Raw genomic sequence first — 16823 nt, 5'->3', positions numbered from 1 at the left:
GCATTTTTGTGAGCATGCATTTGCGTGTGTGCATGTGTGTGTGTGTGCGTAAGTATGCGTGTGTGCATCCCTGCATGTAGGGAAGTTGGCAGAGTGCTGATGGGAGGAGCCACGCCTGGCGGGGAAGACATGTGCTGTGACTGACACACACGTGTGCTGGAGACGTGCTCTGTGGCAAGGCAGTGCTGGTGGAGAGCGGAGCCCTTGGCCCAGCAGAGCTTGCTGTGTGGTTTCTTCAGTGGTGCTGTTGCTGTACCATCTATGTGTGTTGTGGTCTTTAATGTCTAATAATTGGCACTGTCAGACTTTTGTCTTTTAAACATACCAAGAAATAAATAAAGGAAGTAGAAGGTGGAAGGGGAAGTGGAGGACTGGACGATGTCTACAAGTCTTGGGGAGCCAGGGACTGGGTGTGGCCCCTGGCAGGGAGGAAGGCCGACTGCAGCTCTGTGGATGCCCTGGGGGGACCTGCATCGGGGGCCCCCCGATCTGCCCTGGGGACCTGTGCATGAGGAGGTGTGTGGGCCACAGGCAGGAGTGGCCAGGGTCTGGGAAAGGACTGGGTCTCATCCTGCAGCGCCTGGGCCTCACCAATGCGGCCGGACTCGGTGATCTCATTGAGGGCCTGGAGCAGGTCGCCACCCAGCTTCTTGACGTTCCTGAGGTCGTCGAGCATGGAGTAGGAGAGGTCCATCAGGTAGTACAGGTCGATGGGGTAGCCCTTGGCCCGCCGGAAGGTCACGGTGAACTCTGCTGCCTGGCCTGCCGGTAGGGACAGAACACCATGAGCTACACCTCATATCTCACACAGGGTGTCTGGGGACATGCGGCCCCAAGCGGACTGTGCACCGGTGCCCTCTTCTCCAGCCCCTAAATCCTCCTGACCTCTCCTCTCCGCACCTGGCAGGAGAGCTGAGGACCAGACACAGGACGTCCAGGCAGGCTGGAGTTTCAGAGGAAGGACATGACTGTAGGACGCAGGCATGTGCCACGCAGTGACACTGAAACCCTTGCCTGGGGTGCATAGAGTTGACGCCAGTGACATTGGGGACGCTTTTCATTGAGAGTGCCAGTGGCTCACCTGGGCTCACACGTAACCCAGCCCCATGCCGGCAGTCCCACGGGCACCCTCATCAGCAGCCACGTAGACAGCCATCACACAAACCTGACACTTTCCAGCAAGGCCCACGCAGGCCGTCCCCAGGACGCCCCTTTCTCCATCCCAGCCCTGGACTTCCGCTTGCCTGCATCTCAGTCACACCTGCGGTTGTGTTTACGTGTCACTGCAACCAGCCTGTGTCCCCGCCTCCCAGAACCGTGCCTGGCACAAGTCAGCTTTCCATAAACACACATCACGTTAATGATTGAGCAAGGAGGGAGGGTGACCAGACCTGTCCCCTCTGTCCAACCCTCCAGCCTTCAGCCCTGGGACAAGTGCAGAGCCTACCCCATCCCCAACATGCCTGCTGCCATACCCTGAGAGAAAGGGTATGTGCGCCCCCCCCACACAAACACACACACACCCCTACACATAAATACACCACATGCACACACAGTCACACATGGCATACACACCCACATATATGTATACAGACAATACACACAAATATACCTCATGCACACACAGTCACACATAGCACACACACACCCCCACATAGCACCCGCACACAACAAACACACCACAAATATGCATACACACACCGCAAATACCAAACACCACACATGCACACTTACGCACATACCACACACTCATACACAACACCAGACACATAGCACACATACTACATGTACGTGCTCATATACACAAATACACCACATGCACACACACGCACTCACACACACATACACCAAACACACACACATACACTCACACACACATGCATGCCACACACATATACACACACCCCACACAGGCACTCACACACATGCACTCACACCCATACACACATGCCACACATATACACACACACTCCACACAGAATGCTAAACACATACACACAACACACACCATATACACACATCACACACACGCACTCACACACATACACACATACACACACCCACATTCACACCCGGCGATCCTGGCCCTGGCCCTGGTCCTGCTGTGCCTTTTAGCCCTCAGAGGCTTCATTTGGCCTCTGGGCCAAGGACCAGGAAACACTTTCTGTGAAGGGTCAGACAGTAAATGTGTTCAGCTTCAGGGGCCTTGCGGCGTCTGCAGCAACATGGAGGAGGCAGCCAAGACCATGCGCCCACGAGCGTTGTGGCTGCTGCAGTCAAAGGGCACAGACGTAGGCCTTTGGTGGCCGACCGAGGGGCCCCGTCCCTTCCCTTCCAGATTGCCAGGCTCAGCGAAGGGCCAGCGGGCTGCGGGTTAGGGCCGGGACCCCGTGAGAGGACGTTCCCCTCCCAGATCCTACCACCTTGCTCTGGGAGCCTGTGGCCCTGGGGTGCTGTAGGATCTCTCCCTGGTGCTCACCTGAGCTTGCCTACGCTCACCTGTGCCCACCTGAGCTCACCTGTGCCCCCCCAGAGGCGACAGCATTTGCCCCCTGCACAGTGGAGATGCATGCCAGGCCATGGTCAGCCACTCCCTGACCCTTCCCCATGGCACAAGGATGCCCCCGTTCAGGCGCACCCCCACCCTCCAGGACGATCCATCCTGACACCTCCAGCACCACAGAGCTGCACAAACTCTGGCCACAGGCAACACCTCTGCCAGCCTGTTTCCTCACTGTGAAGTGGGACATGGGGAGAATACATCAGAGCTGCCTCCAGGGGCCACAGGGCCAGGCCCTCGAGTTTGTGGTCAGAGGTGGAGGTTCCAAGGCGAAGAGGCTTGTGCCTGCTCACAGGGCAATGAGGGGTCGGCCTGATCCCCCCACCAAGGTGGGGTTTTGTCCACTGCTGCCCCCAGGGACACCTGGCCCCTGCTCGTGTAGGACCTCCCCACTGGTTTGGCCCCGTCCCTCACTGTCTCCCAGGCACCTCTCGCCCGGCTGCTGCTGCTGGCTCTCACCTGGCCGCCTGCACCCTGGGCCACTCTGCCCCAAGGCTAACTCAGTGGCCGCTGACCTGGGCTTCCCCTGAGGGCAGAGCTCTGAGTCCCAGCCTGTCCGACACCAGTTGGTTCCTCTAAAGTCATCCCGGCTCCGTCTACACCTCCTCCCTGGGAGATGGCTTCCCCTTCCTTCCCTGGCCTCACTGTGGCCTGGGAGGTCACAGGTCGGTGGCCACACCAGGCCTTCTTCTCCCGTCTGCTGCACCACCATACACCCGCCTTCCTGGAGCAAGGAGGGCGCCCCCTTCCCCTTCACCTTTCCCTTCCCTCCTTCCTTCCTTTTCATTTTGAGACAGAGTCTCGCCCTGTCGCCCAGGCTAAAGTGCAGTAGCACAATCTTGGCTCACTGTAACCTCTGCCCCCTGGGTTCAAGTGATTCTCCTGCCAGCTGAGATTACAAGTGCGCATCACCATGCCTGGCTCATCTTTTTTTTTTTTTTTTTGTATTTTTAGTAGATGAGGTTTCATCATGTTGGCCAGACTGGTCTCGAACCCCTGACCTCAAATGATCCACCGCCTTGGCCTCCCAAAGTGCTGGAATTGCAGGTATGAGCCACCGATAAGGAGGACGTTTCTCAAAGCGCTGACAGGGGACTGTGTTCTGAAACTGTGCTCTGGTCAAGTCAGTTTGGACAACACTGGTTTAAACAGTGACTCAGGTCTCTTAGCTGCAAGACTTATCAGACCCTTTACTCTTCTAAGAGTACCGTGGCCTTCTGAGTATATAATGGAACAGTGTTTTCCAAATGGCTTGGTCTCCCTTTAAAAAAAAAAAAAAAAAAGATGCAGAATGTTGGGCTGTGAGAGAGCGCGGACACTGGGTGCCGATGGTGAGGGCTGGGGCAGCTCCACCTGGGGACAGAGCGGAAGGGCGCTGAGGAGCTCAGCTTTCCAGCAGCCTTGGGGCTTCACTGGCTAACCCAGCCGTCCAACCTGGACACATGCCCCTTCTGGGCAGCCCTGACACGCCAGAGCAGGGCCAGGCTCCTAGCCAGCGCCAATAACCAGCACAGAGGGTGCCTGGCACCCCCACCGAGGCCAAGCCTACCTGGTCGCAGGTAAAGAGTCACTTTTTGTGGGGACAGCTGCTTCTGGCCCCCATCGTGGTCTTCCTGGGTTTCGGCGAGGCTCCTGGGGTCCATGATGTCGTCTGCGGGACAGCCCCTCATGAGCAGCTGTGGCCGGGTGTCACAGCGAATGGAGTCAGGATCCCCTGGCCCTGTGAAGTTCTGGGGAGGGGGAGTCAGAGGTCAGGAGGGGGCCACACTGCAGGACCTGCAGGAGGCTGACTGATCGTCAGGGACTGAGGACCCACCCTGTTCCCTCCTCCTCTGTACCTGGAATTTGGGACAGAAGTCCTGTGGACAGAGACAGGCAGCTCCTCCAGCCCGCTCCCAGGCAGCCCCTCCCTGAAGGCTCCCGGCCACAGCAGAGCCCTGGGGGGCGGGGTATCCCCTCCACCTCTGCCTCTAACAGCAGAAAGGACTCAGGACCCGCTCTCCAGCCCAAGGCTGACCCGAGAGGAGAGGCCTCAGCGTCCTCCAGCAGCTGGCCCAGGGGCTCCAAGCCCTTCATCAGCAGAACCTTTGTCCAAGGGAGTCGTTCTGTCCCAAAGGAATGTGGCAGTCCCTAGGCTCCCAAGGAACCCAGAACATGGGCGGGGTTCTGGGCCAAGCCCCTCAAAGTTTAGAAGAACGGAAGCTGGAGGGGAGCCTGGGAGGCCTGGGCACGGGGTGCTTTCCTCTTGGCCACCTTGTCCCTGCAAAGCCCCTGGATTCTGAGGAGGGCTGTGTTTGGTGGGTCCCGTCACTGGCCCCGAGCCTGCTGCCTCTACGGGAAAGCGTGCTGGTGATGCGGGGCCGGAAGCGCACGTGTTTCTCTACTTGCTTTCACAGAGGGAAGCTCAGGAGGATAAGCCCGGCCCCCCGCCCCTGAGGCTGGTGAGTCCTGCGGGCAGGGGGGCAGGTGGGAGGGGAGGGCGACAGTCCCCAGGGTGCCTCTTTGTACGGCTCTGACTTTTGAAACCACAGAAGTTTTAAAGTCCTCCAGAAATTAAACTACATCAGCAAGCATCCCCGCAAGAAGGAAAAGAAAGCCTAAATGTAATCCACGCGGAAACAAACAAATCTCACTGGAAGGTATTTATTTCAGATGAGCTGAAAAGCTCCAGAAAGGGGAGGGAGAAAAACCCAACCTGAGCAAGGTGGTTCCGCCTGGGGCCCGGCCGCCCTGCTCAGTCCGAGGACAGACAGGAGCCACCCAGCTTCTCATCCGCGGGCTGCTCACCGCGGTGGCGTGGGCTGGAGGCCCCAAAGCCACTCCCCGTGGGCCGCAAACTTGAGAAACGAGGAGGCCGCTGACGGTAAGAAATGAGACACCACGGCCGGGCGCGGTGGCTTGGGCCTGTGGTCCCAGCACTTTGGGAGGCCGAGACGGGCGGATCATGAGGTCAGGAGATCGAGACCATCCTGGCTAACACGGTGAAACCCAGTCTCTACTAAAAAATTAAAAAAAAAAAAACTCGCTGGGAGAGGTGGCGGGCGCCTGTAGTCTCAGCTACTCCGGAGGCTGAGGCAGGAGAATGGCGTGAACCCGGGAGGCGGAGCTTGCAGTGAGCTGAGATCCGGCCACTGCACTCCAGCCTGGGCGACAGAGCGAGACTCCGTCTCAAAAAAAAAAAAAAGAAATGAGACACCACTTCTCCTGCTGCCCTTCCCTTCTTCTCCTCCCGCTCCCCTTCCCTAGTTTATAAGACAGGAGAGATGGGAGAAAGCAAAAAGTTGGAAAGAAACAGGAGTAAGATAAATAGCCAGACGACCTTGGTGCCACCTCCTGGCCCTGGTGGTTAAAATAATAATAATATTAACCCCTGACCAAAACTACTTGTGTTATCTGTAAATTCCAGACATTGCATGAAAAAGCGTTGTAAAACTTTCTGTTCTGTCAGCTGATGCGTGTAGACCCCAGTCACGTTCCCCACGCTTGCTTGATTTATCACGACCCTTTCACGTGGACCCCCTTACAGCTGTAAACCCTTAAAGGGCCAGGAATTTCTTTTTTGGGGAACTCAGCTCTTACGACGCAAGTCTGCCGACGCGCCCGGCCAAATAAAGCCCCTCCTTCTTTAACCAGGTGTCTGAGGAATTCTGCCTGTGGCTTGTCCTGCTACAACAGGGCTGGAACCCGGACTCGCAGGGAAAAGAACCAGAGCCCTCAGAAAAACATCCGATTCCAGGCTGGGGTAAGGGACGTGGAGATGGGGCGGTGGTGTCATGTTGCTCCAGAAAGCAAGAAAGTGTTCAGAAAAATAGGATGTTGACTCATGGACAGGACACGGAGCCAAACCCAGTGGATTTGGGCATCTTGGGGAAGAAAGGACAGTCACAGATGATGCACTGCTGAACAAAATAAAACTGCGGGTCACGCTGATGAGAGAGAGGCTGTGGAGAAGGAGAGACCCTTCCTCAGGTTGGCAGCCATGAGAGGCAGGCACGGACCAGTGCTGCACCCAGCTGCAGCCACCGTAGTGATGGCAGCTTCAGGTGGGGACCTCTGCGCATGCCGAGCCTTCCCGTGTGATTTGATGGGAGCAGAACGTCACCAGCCCACAGTGGACTGTGCAGGGGGTGGGGAGGCCGGGCAGATGCCATCTCAGCAGAGCCATCCACACTGACCTCATCAGGACTGGGACAGGGCAACAGCAGAGCCTCTCACGGGCATTTAGGACACCGTCACTGAGGGGCTCCTGCCAAAGCACACCTGAGTCCAGGAAGAGGGAAACTCCAGACAAGACCCCCGAGTCATGCTACAAAGCTGCTCCCTGAACTCCTCGGAAATGCCCAAGGACAGGAAAGACAAAGAAAGCTGAGGACTGGTCCAGATTCAAGAAGCCCAAGGAAACGGCTGAGCGCAGGGTGAGCCTGGGTTAGGAGGTTCGGGGCCTGAGATGGCTGAGTGTAGGGTGAGCCTGGGTTAGGAGGGTCGGGGCCTGAGACAGCTGAGCACAGGGTGAGCCTGGGTTACAAGATCCACCAGGAAAATATGCTCACAAAGACATCACTGGGACAATCGATAAAATATGTGTACAGTATGTAGGTTTGATCATAATGAGATACCAATGCTGAATTTCCTGGTTTTGATACATGTATTTATCAAATATAGATATACATGTATCAAAATACATTTACACATTTACATCCAAATACATTTCCTCTCGGCCACCTTGTCCCTGCAAAGCCCCTGGATTCTGAGGAGGGCTGTTTGGTGGGTCCCGTCGCTGGCCCTGAGCCTGCTGCCTCTACGGGAAAGCGTGCTGGCGATGCCGGCCAGAAGCGTGTGTGTTTCTGCACTTGCTTACATGGTTTTGTAAGTGAAAACCCGGTTCTTAAGAAAGACCTCCCTTGCAGTACTACAAAACAAAGGGCTCCATGGCTACAACCTACTCTGAAATGGCTGAGAAAACTAAAAGTGTGTGTTCTGTGTGTGTTTCCAAATAGACCACACATCAGAACCTCAGGGGCCCCTTGAGGGGAGGGTTAGGCCAGGGTCTGGGGACCCCCCAAGGGAAATGGAGTTGTTGGTCCTCTGGGTGCCACTGGCTTCAGGGGCAGGAAAGAGCCCCCACCCAGGAGCTGGGCAGATGGGGAGGGGCCCAGGAGGCGCTTACCAGCTTCTGGCACCAGGTGCAGCCGGGCCCCGACTCGATGCACTCCCGGCAGCTGCTGACCTTGAACTTCGTGCACTCCTGAGAGAGGACTGAGGGACGAGGCCAGCAGGTGAGTGGGTGCTCTGGGCCGCCCTGGCCCACACCCAAGGGGAACTGTGTGTGACCACAGGCCCGCACCCAAGGGGGAGTAGAGCAGGAGGGTCAGAGGAGGCCCAGAAAGACAGGGAGGCAGCCTCCAGGAGACCCCACATCAACCACCTCCCCCAGGTGCAGAGAGGGGCCCTGGGGAAACAGCACAGCCACAGCTTCCTGGCACATGGGGAGACGAGGCCTGAGTCCCCGAGCTGCCCCCAGGGGCATGATCCTTCCCCAGCCTCCCAGGAACTTCTGTCTATGGGAACATGAGGGCAGGCCCTGTTCTCCATGACCGGAATGTCACGCGTGGAGTCCCCTCTGCGGAACACAGAACTCACCGCACCCGAGGGAGAGCAGCCCCACCAGGGCGAGCAGAGGGGGTCGCAGGCCCAGCATGTCCTGTGGAGGGAAGGGGTCTTGGTGACGGTCTCAGGCCCAGCCCCTGGGGCTGACCACCCACAAAGGCCCCCTCCAGCTGGCCTTGGACAAGAAGCTGGGTCCCTGTTCCTCCTGCAGGGGGTGGGTTAGAGTCAGGCCAGCACAGCTGCACTGGGCCCAGCTTCCAATAGCCAGGGAGGGAGGGAGGCCGGGCCCAGCAGTGCGGGCAGCACACCTGCTCAGCAGCCAGGCACCCAGGACAGCTGCAGCGGGTCCCTGCAGAGACACACAACACAGGCACACACACATGCAGACGATACACACACCACACACCACACATGCACGTGTACATGCATACAGATGCATGCCTGACCACATGTACATGCCACGTGCATGCACACACCACACACACATGCATGTATCACACCATACATATGTACACACAGAGATGTATACACCCCTTACCTACACCATACTCCCCACAAGACACTACACACCACACACAAATATACATGCACACGTACACACACGCACACACCACACAGGCACACACACCACACACACATACCATAGACACATGCAAATGTACATGCACACACACACCGCAACCCCACACACCCGGTGTGTGCACTCTGCCCCTGTGCACCCCAAGTCCTCCGTGAGCAGAGCCTGGGCTTGGAGCAGAGCCGGGCTTGGCCCTGTCTCTCTGTGGCAGAAACAGGGCCAGGAAGAGAAAGCTGGCTTGATGCCTGCGAGTGCCAGGCTGTGTGCAAGGCCTGCCCAGGAGCCCTGCGGTCCCTGCCAGGTGGGAAAAAAAGTCACCTGACTTGCCCAAGCCACCAGGTGCCGGGGTCCTGCCCTTTTGTTTCCAGATACACACCCATCCTGTCCTTAACCCAGTCATCCACAGCCAGGGGCAGCTCTGTGGTCGCTCACAGGCCCTCAGCCCCAGAGGCAAAATGACAGAACCATGCCTCAGCCTGGTGCTGGAGGCTGGCAGCACCTCCTAACAGGCGGCAGGGCCGTTCCACCCCTGGGCTCCCTTCCCTCCATCCTGGAGGTGTCCAAAGCAGCCCTAGGTCGGCTCCTTGGGGGTCTTAGGGCTTCCTAGGTGGGGTGGGCCTCTGGGTCTGACCTCCAGGACCTGAGAACGTTGGGTCCTGGCTGGGACCCTTTTATCTGGCACCAGGAGGTGGAGAGGTACTGAGAAGGGGTACCCAGGAGCCTGCCTGCCATAGTGGGCAGGAAGACACTTCTGTGACCCTGGGGCTGTTACCAGAAGCAAAGATTAACACACCTCCCCCAGCAAATGCCGGTTCCTCTCACGGCCTCCAGGCTCCTGGGGCGTTTCTGTCCCACCCACTGCCCTCGGGTGGTGCTGGCAGGGTCACCCAAGGTTCAGTGGGCAGACCGAAGCCAGCAGAACCCCAAACTAGGGCCTGCTCACTTTGGAGACAGTGCTGGGTGCTATGCTGTGGCCGGGGAGGCTCAGGTGCCCTCAGCCACAGGCCCTGGCTCCCCTCCATCCCCCAAAACCCCTGCACCTGTGCCGGGGGCTCTGAGGCCGACGGAACACCTACCCGGGCCCATCTGAGCATCCCACAGCTTAGAGGCCCCAACCAGCCCCAAGGTCCTGTCGTTTTGGAGGTGACCTCGTTTCCTGGTTCCCAGCAAAATTACAATCAGAATTCCAAAATGTCAAAAGGGAACCCTTGATCCTTCCTGTTCTAGGGTCAAAAACAGAACATGCACCCTGCTGTAACTTCCTGGAGGAGGTGGTTTGGGTTCACAAGGGGCCCACCCTGTGTCTGAAAGGCCCTGTGTCTCTGATCGTTGGGGTTGTGGTTCAGGCCAAGGCCAGTTCCAGCTCTCCATCTGCGCCGTCTCAAAGTCCTGCACCTGGACGGACCTCGGTGCCACGAGTGCCCACCAGCCTCTCAGCTGACCGGAGGCCCTGTGCATGCTGGAGCCACCCCAGGGTGCAGGGTCCAGCCGGCCTCAGGACATCCCCAGGTCGCAGTTGTGCCAAGTGGGGAGGGGGTGCAGCCCTCCCCTGGCAGCCCCAGCCAGGCCGGTAAGGACCCACACCCCAGCTCCACGCTCTCCCTGGGGCCACAGACTTGACGTCTCTGCCCCTAACACAGTCATGACCAGCGGCATGCAAACACTTCGTACCCTCAAATGGGGAAACTGAGGCCCCCAGCAGCAGCAAGATATGGACCTGGAGCCCAGTTACCCTGAGCACCCCCCTGCCCCTAGGGAGAGGGGGGTGCACCTTGATTCCAGCAGGATTGGCTCAGAGCCCACAGCGCCCCGACCATGACCACAGCAAGGGGGCGGGTGGGGAGCCACCGTCTCCCCACTGTTGCTCCTCCATGAACAGCCTTGGGGGACTCGGAGCTGGGGGCATAAGAGAAGCCAGGCCCTGCCCCACCCCCCGATGCCAGTGGCTGAGCCCAGACAAACAGCTGGGGACGAAGGTCGGCTCCAGGAGGTAAGGCAGTGCACTGAGCCTGGCAGCCAGCCTCCCTTCTGTGGGAGAACAGGGCAGGGCAGCCCCTCCGCCCAGCAGCCAGGATGGCCCGCGGAGGTCCAGGGCCTCACCTGAGGCCTGAGAGACCAAGACCCCATCTGGCCTCTCTGCGTCCGTTTCCTCCGTGTGCCTGGAGGTGGTCGAAGGGCCTGTGCCAGCTCCCTGGGGGATGGGAGTGGGTAAGGCACAGATGTAGGGCAGCATTTGGGCAAACAGGCAGGTACCTGGCCACTGTCACCTCTGGTGCCCTGAGGCTAAGTCGGCAGAGCTGCAGAGCAAGCAGGGAGGAAGAGCACAGACACCGCCTCCTGCACCCCGGCCCCTGAGCTGGCCCCAGAGCTCTGGCCTGGAGCCTGATCACCCTGCCGCCCTCCCTGCTGCCCCACGCTGGGGGCGGGCACCCTCCTCGTCCTCCAGCTCCTGGACTTCCCCCGTCTAAGGGCAGGCGGATCCCCTTACCAAGACCTAAGGTGCAAAACCCAAAGCTGAGGCTGCTTAGGAATCCACAGCCCCACGGGCCTCTCAGAACCTTGCATCAGAGTCGCCCCTGACCTCAACCCTGCCCGAGAGGGAAGTGCTGGTGCAACCCCAGCCCAGCTGCAGGAAGTGGTATCTGTCACCAAGTCCCCTGCACAGGGGAAGCGGGGGGCTGAGGGGGCAGGACCAGGGGGATGGGGTCACCTTTCCCCGGAGACCCCCTCGGGGGCCGGGCACCCTTCCCTCCCGGGCACCAGATGAACCCCACTTCACAGCGAGCAAAGCTCTGAACATTCAGGCTCTGAGACACGAAAGCGGCGTCAGAAGAGACCTGCAGCAGATCCGCGCCAAATCACACGCACCCTTTCACAGAATCAAAGACAGGAGAACAGGAGCAAACACGGGAAACGAACAGGCCGGTGTGGCGTCTGACACCTGCAATCCCAGTGTTTTGGGAGGCCGAGGCAGGAGGATCACCTGAGGCCAGGAGTTTGAGAGCAGCCTGGGCAACATAGTGAGACCCCTATCTCTACAAAATAAAAATAGAAAATAAGTTAGCCATACATGGTGGTATGCATCTCTAGTCCTAGCTACTCAGGAGGCTGAGGCGGGAGGATCACTGGAGCCCAGGAAGGGGAGGCTGCAGTGAGCCTTAATGGCACTACTGAACTCCAGCTTGGGTGACAGAAGGAGGCTCTGTCTCAAAAAAAAGAAAAGAAAAGAAAGGAAACTTTAAAGTGAGACAGCAGAGAGAGGGCAGAGCCTATGCTGGGAGAGGAATCAGCGGGGTAAGGCTCCTTTTTGCAAGCCCATGAAACCCTAAGATGAGACTTCCTGAGAAGCCAGAGGCCCCACAGACCCATTAGAACTTTGCCAGAGCTTGCTCCTGCCTGTGCTGGGGTCAGGGAATAAAACCTACCTTACGCTTCTTAGAGGAGACACACTCGCATCAAAGTGACTCGGAGGTGCACGGGAAGCGATGGATGACGCCGGTGGGGGACGAGTTTGGAAGGAAGAGGAGGTGGGAGGGAACTGAAGGCTCAAAGGATGATAATAAACTAGGCATCCACCTTTTAAGCCAAAAGCCAGAGCATCAAGATGGACTTATTTCTGCTTCGTGGGAACATGATAAAGAACTGGAGAGAAGTGCCATTCAGGTGGGGGCTGGAAGGCTGTTCTTGGATCACAGAGGCTCCAGGAAATCCAGGGACAAAAACAGGTCAAATCAAATAGGAACAAATTAGAGCAGAGAGGATGCAGGAACACCCAGCCCGTGTCTCCTCTGAACCTCCGACCCTGCAAAAGTGTATTTCCCCAAGCGTCAGGGAGACGTGTTCCTACCGTTCGTTTTACTATCTGTGAAGTTTGAGAGCACAATTTTTTTTTTTTTTTTGAGACGGAATCTCGCTCTGTTGCCCAGGCCGGAGTGCAGTGGTGCCATCTCAGCTCACTGCAACCTCCGCCTCCCAGGTTCAAGCAATTCTTCTGCCTCAGCCTCCTGAGTAGCTGGGACTATAGGCATGTACCACTAGGCCCGGCTAATTTCTGTATCTTTAGTAGAGACGGAGTTTCACCATATCGGCCAGGCTGGTCTTGAACTCCTGACCTCGTGATCCACCCGCCTCGGCCTCCCAAAGTGCTGGGATTACAGGCATGAGCCACTGTGCCCGGCCTGATAACACAACTTTTAAAGGCCACACTTTCTGGCCAAATGAAATAAAACAAGACACCCCGTCCCGCATACACACACATATTAATAAGGAATGCTAAAGTACTCTGCTAAATACCTCAAGTCAAAGGGAAATCCAATGATATTTACAGCATTTTAGACCGGGGGACACCACTCTTCTGTCTAACACGAAGGAGACTGTCTGTTCCTGGGTGGCGACGTGAGGCTGAGGCCTCGGACGCTCTTGTTGTGGACATAAAAGAATGGCCACAAATGTGTAAGACTTCAGTTTTAGGGAATAAAACAATAAAAGAAATAGAAGAATAGGTATCTAAGAGTAAGGAAACCTCAGCATGAAAGCTACGGGGAGGCCGGGCATGGTGGCTCACACCTGTAATCCCAGCACTTTGGGAGGCTGAGGCAGGTGGATCACCTGAGGTCAAGAGTTTGAGACCAGCCTGGGCAACAAAGTGAAACCCCGTATCTACTAAAAATACAAAAATTAGCTGGGCCTGATGGCGGGCACCTGTAATGCCAGCTACTCAGGAGGCTGAGGTAGGAGAATCACTTGAGCCCGGGAGGTGGAGGGTGCAGTGAGCTGGGATCACACCTCTGCACTCCAGCCTGGGCAGCAAAAGTAAAACTCAATCGAGAAAGAAAAGCTAAGGGGGAAAATAGCAAGAAGACAGACTCTAAAAATGACACGTTGTACATAACAAATTGCATAGAGAAAATACCTAATATCTCTCTAGTGCAAGAGGTAACTGGTAATCTTCCCCTCTAAAGATGTCTTAGAAATTAATAACAAAAAGGTAAATACTCCATTCAAGGATGTTTCAAGGCTGTGGCACCCTGAACAGGTAATTCACAAAAGAAGAAAGAAAACTGGCTAAGAAACATACGAGTCACACTAGGAAAGAACCAGGGATTTCAGCCAAAATATCTTGATTCCCTGTGTAGCCGTCAACCTGGAAGACGCTTTGGCAGTTTTGATGCCTGCACTGTGGAGTCCCACACAGCAACAAAAACATGTGAACGGCTACTCAGGACAGCTTGGCTTTGTGGTAAAAGTGAATTTGTGGGAAAGAGGAAGAGAGACAGTACCAAAATATTCTGTGTTTCTCTGGGTGGTGGCACTATGAGTATTTTCAATTTTCATTATTCCTGTTTGTATTTTCCACCCTTTCTGTGATAAATGAATAAAGGACGTTTTAAAAACTGAATTTCGTGGTGGCCGATGAATTGTGCTGAAATTGCTCCTCCAGATTCCAAAGCCACCGGCTTTCTTGTTCCCACCGTGACGTTGCTGAGGACACTGCTTCACGGCGGTGGGCCCTCCCTGCTGGCATGGGCTTGTCGTCACTGTCACTCACCCATTCACCCATCCATGGGACGGGCTTGCCAGCCTCTCCTCTGGGCATGGCACATGGGCTCCGAGCTGCGCTCCAGGACTCCTGGACTCTGCCCTCTGCTGAGACTCTCAGCACCTCTTTCCACCCAACCCCTACCCCCAGTTTCCATCACTCACAGAAACCTCCACCACTCCCAACACCAACACGTGTTCCCAGCAAGGCTGTTTACCAATCAGCGGGGCAGGAAGCTGGTCCCCTGTGGCTCACTCTTCTGCACTCTCGGTCCCTGGATGGCCAGAGAGAACACACAGCCCCAGGTAGGCAGGGCGTAGGCGGGAGCCTCTGCTCAGGATAGCACCAGGGCCCTCTGTGCTCGCTCAGGGCCTGGGTTCCACACACATGGGCTCAGAGTCGAGGAGTGCAACCACCTAATCAATGCGCCATGTTAGTGCCAGTTTGTGCCAAGTAGGATGTCAGGGATCATTGCTGGCACCAGGTCCAGCTTGGGGTGGCTGTCACCCACATCACCATAATCGCCAGGCGCCCACTGCAGAGCTCCCTGAGTTGGGGCTTCCCAGCGACCTGGTCTGTACCCGCTGGTGAACGCCTGTGTTACTGACCCCTGTGGCTGCTGGCATTCTCCTCCGGGAACTGGAGCCAGCCTCCGGTGACGTGGCCTCAGGCGGAACCATGGTTCTCTAACACAGGACAGGAGTGTAGCAAGGGGGGCCACACAGGACCTGTTCCATGGAATGGCCACAGGCACCACGCTGCTCCATCCACAGAGGCAAATGCCCCACAGCCCTGGTACCTGGTGGGGCCTGGCCTGGGCCGGAGTGGACAGAGCTGGGCCTGGCAGGAGCCCTGGGGAAGTGAGTTCAAATTACACGATTGACTATACAGACAACTGGAGTGTGCACAATTGGCCAGACCACCCCTCCTGTTTCACAGATGGGGAAACTGAGTCCCAGGGGACCAAATAGCCTGCTCATCCCACGTCCCTTCCAGACAGGGTGCAGACAGGGTCCCTCCCATCTCCTGGGTGGCGATGGCCCCTTCATGGGCACCTCGCAGTCTGGGGGCCTCTTCCCCAGGGAGTCCCCCGGTGGTGACCGTATTGCCTCAGGCTCACTGTGCACTAGGCAGGTCACGTTGATGCAGCCTGGGAGAGGCAGCGGTTACCACCCGGTGGTTCAGGTGAGAAGCCTGAGGCCCAGGTGAGGAGTGTGCAGCTGCCCGTGCAGTGTTTGGATCTCATGCCATCCCCTGCCTGGAGGCCCAGCTTCTCCAGCCCAGCCCATGCCCACCAGCAAATGCCCAGATTTATTCCCCTGGGGCAAAGGCCCTTGGGTGGCTGAACGTCTCCTCTCCCAGCACTCAGAGGCGCCTTCGGTTGCTCGTCTGTTCATTTACTGCTGGGAGTGGAAACTCATACGCTGAGTGGCAGTGACACGGCGGAGCTGACACCAAACCCCACAGCCCGCCCGGTCACCTGCTTCACCGAGAGCCATAGCCCCCCAGGGTCAGGCGGCCACAGGGGTCCTGGCCGTTTGGGGAATCTGTCCTGTGGCCCTGCTCAGGATGGCACACCCGGTGGGGACTGGCCCTGGGGCCAAGGCTCAGCCACCGCCTGCAGGGGCCCAGCTAGGGACCTCTTCCTGGCAAAGGGACTCCCCCACTCATCCCCGAACACCGAGGGGAACACTGGGTGCCAGGCCGGCAGGGACCCGGGGATTCTGCAGTCAACTGGGTGGGGCGGGAGTCCTTCCTAAAATGTGGAGTCTGGAGGCCACTCTCAGTGAGGCGCTGGCCCCGGGGATTCTGCAGTGAGCTGGGCGTGGAGTTGCGAAGCCCCTCATGGTGAAGCGCTGCAGTGACGGTGGACAGCCCAAAGCTTCTAGCAGCTCGTTTCTGAGAAGCCTCCAGAATCCAGCCTCAGCCGCCAAACCCGTGGGTGTCGCGCCACCGTCATGGGGAAGTTGAGTGACAGTGAGCGCCCCCTATGCCCCCACAGCTCGCTCCCAGGCTGTGCTCTCAGGCCATCCCCCGCTTCCCCATTGCAGCCGTGCTCCCCTCCTTCTCCCCACCCAGGAACTGACAGAGGAGAGGGGCCCCAGTTGGACAGACAGGGACAGCAGGGCAGGATCTCAGCCCCTAGATCCGGGGGAGAGGGGATTGTGTGTGGGTGCGGTGGTGCAAGGGGTGCCAGGGCAGAGGATGCGTGGGGAGGGCTGGCCCCAAGAGTGCAGTGTTGGGAGAAGGGGACCAAGTGGGCCCGGGACCCAGGGGCACGGCTTCAATCCCCCTCCCACCAGGACCTTGGGAACGGCCTCTAGGATCCTGTCGTGGGGAGGCCAGGGTCACCAGCTGAAACATCTGGACCAGAATCGCACAGCAGCGCCCGCTCCCCTACAGCAAGACCTCACCCAGGGGTCCCCACGGAGGAGCCAGGGAAGCTTGAGGGTCCCAGAGGAGTGTGGAGCATGCGCCACACCACACCATGCTACACTACATACATGTGCATCACACATGTACCTACAACAGACACCACA

The 16823-nt window shown here is 57.6% G+C and overlaps 1 protein-coding gene across 7 annotated transcripts in view; it reads right to left on the bottom strand.

Moving 5' to 3' along the window:
* Positions 1-16823, bottom strand: part of ITGB2 (integrin subunit beta 2) — a 51557-nt gene that overhangs the window by 19916 nt on the left and 14818 nt on the right. For 4 of the 7 annotated variants that reach the window (XM_031934609.1, XM_023193013.3, XM_023193006.3 and 1 more), the window contains exons 2-5: positions 8201-8261; positions 7728-7816; positions 4110-4290; positions 592-762 (exon numbers count right to left, since the gene is read on the bottom strand). In XM_031934609.1, the coding sequence (XP_031790469.1) occupies positions 592-762; positions 4110-4290; positions 7728-7816; positions 8201-8258 (499 nt within the window). In that variant the 5' untranslated portion in view covers positions 8259-8261. Of the gene's footprint in view, positions 1-591; positions 763-4109; positions 4291-7727; positions 7817-8200; positions 8262-10844; positions 10866-11232; positions 11316-12169; positions 12189-16823 lie in introns of those variants that run through there. The other 3 variants (XM_023193036.1, XM_023193028.1, XM_023192989.1) reach the window with 3 other exon arrangements.

The sequence above is a fragment of the Piliocolobus tephrosceles genome, chromosome 19 (assembly GCF_002776525.5).
Source record: "Piliocolobus tephrosceles isolate RC106 chromosome 19, ASM277652v3, whole genome shotgun sequence".
Lineage (NCBI taxonomy): Eukaryota > Metazoa > Chordata > Mammalia > Primates > Cercopithecidae > Piliocolobus > Piliocolobus tephrosceles.
The sequence above is the reverse complement of the archived record's forward strand: the minus strand, read 5'-3'. Positions and strand labels throughout refer to the sequence as shown.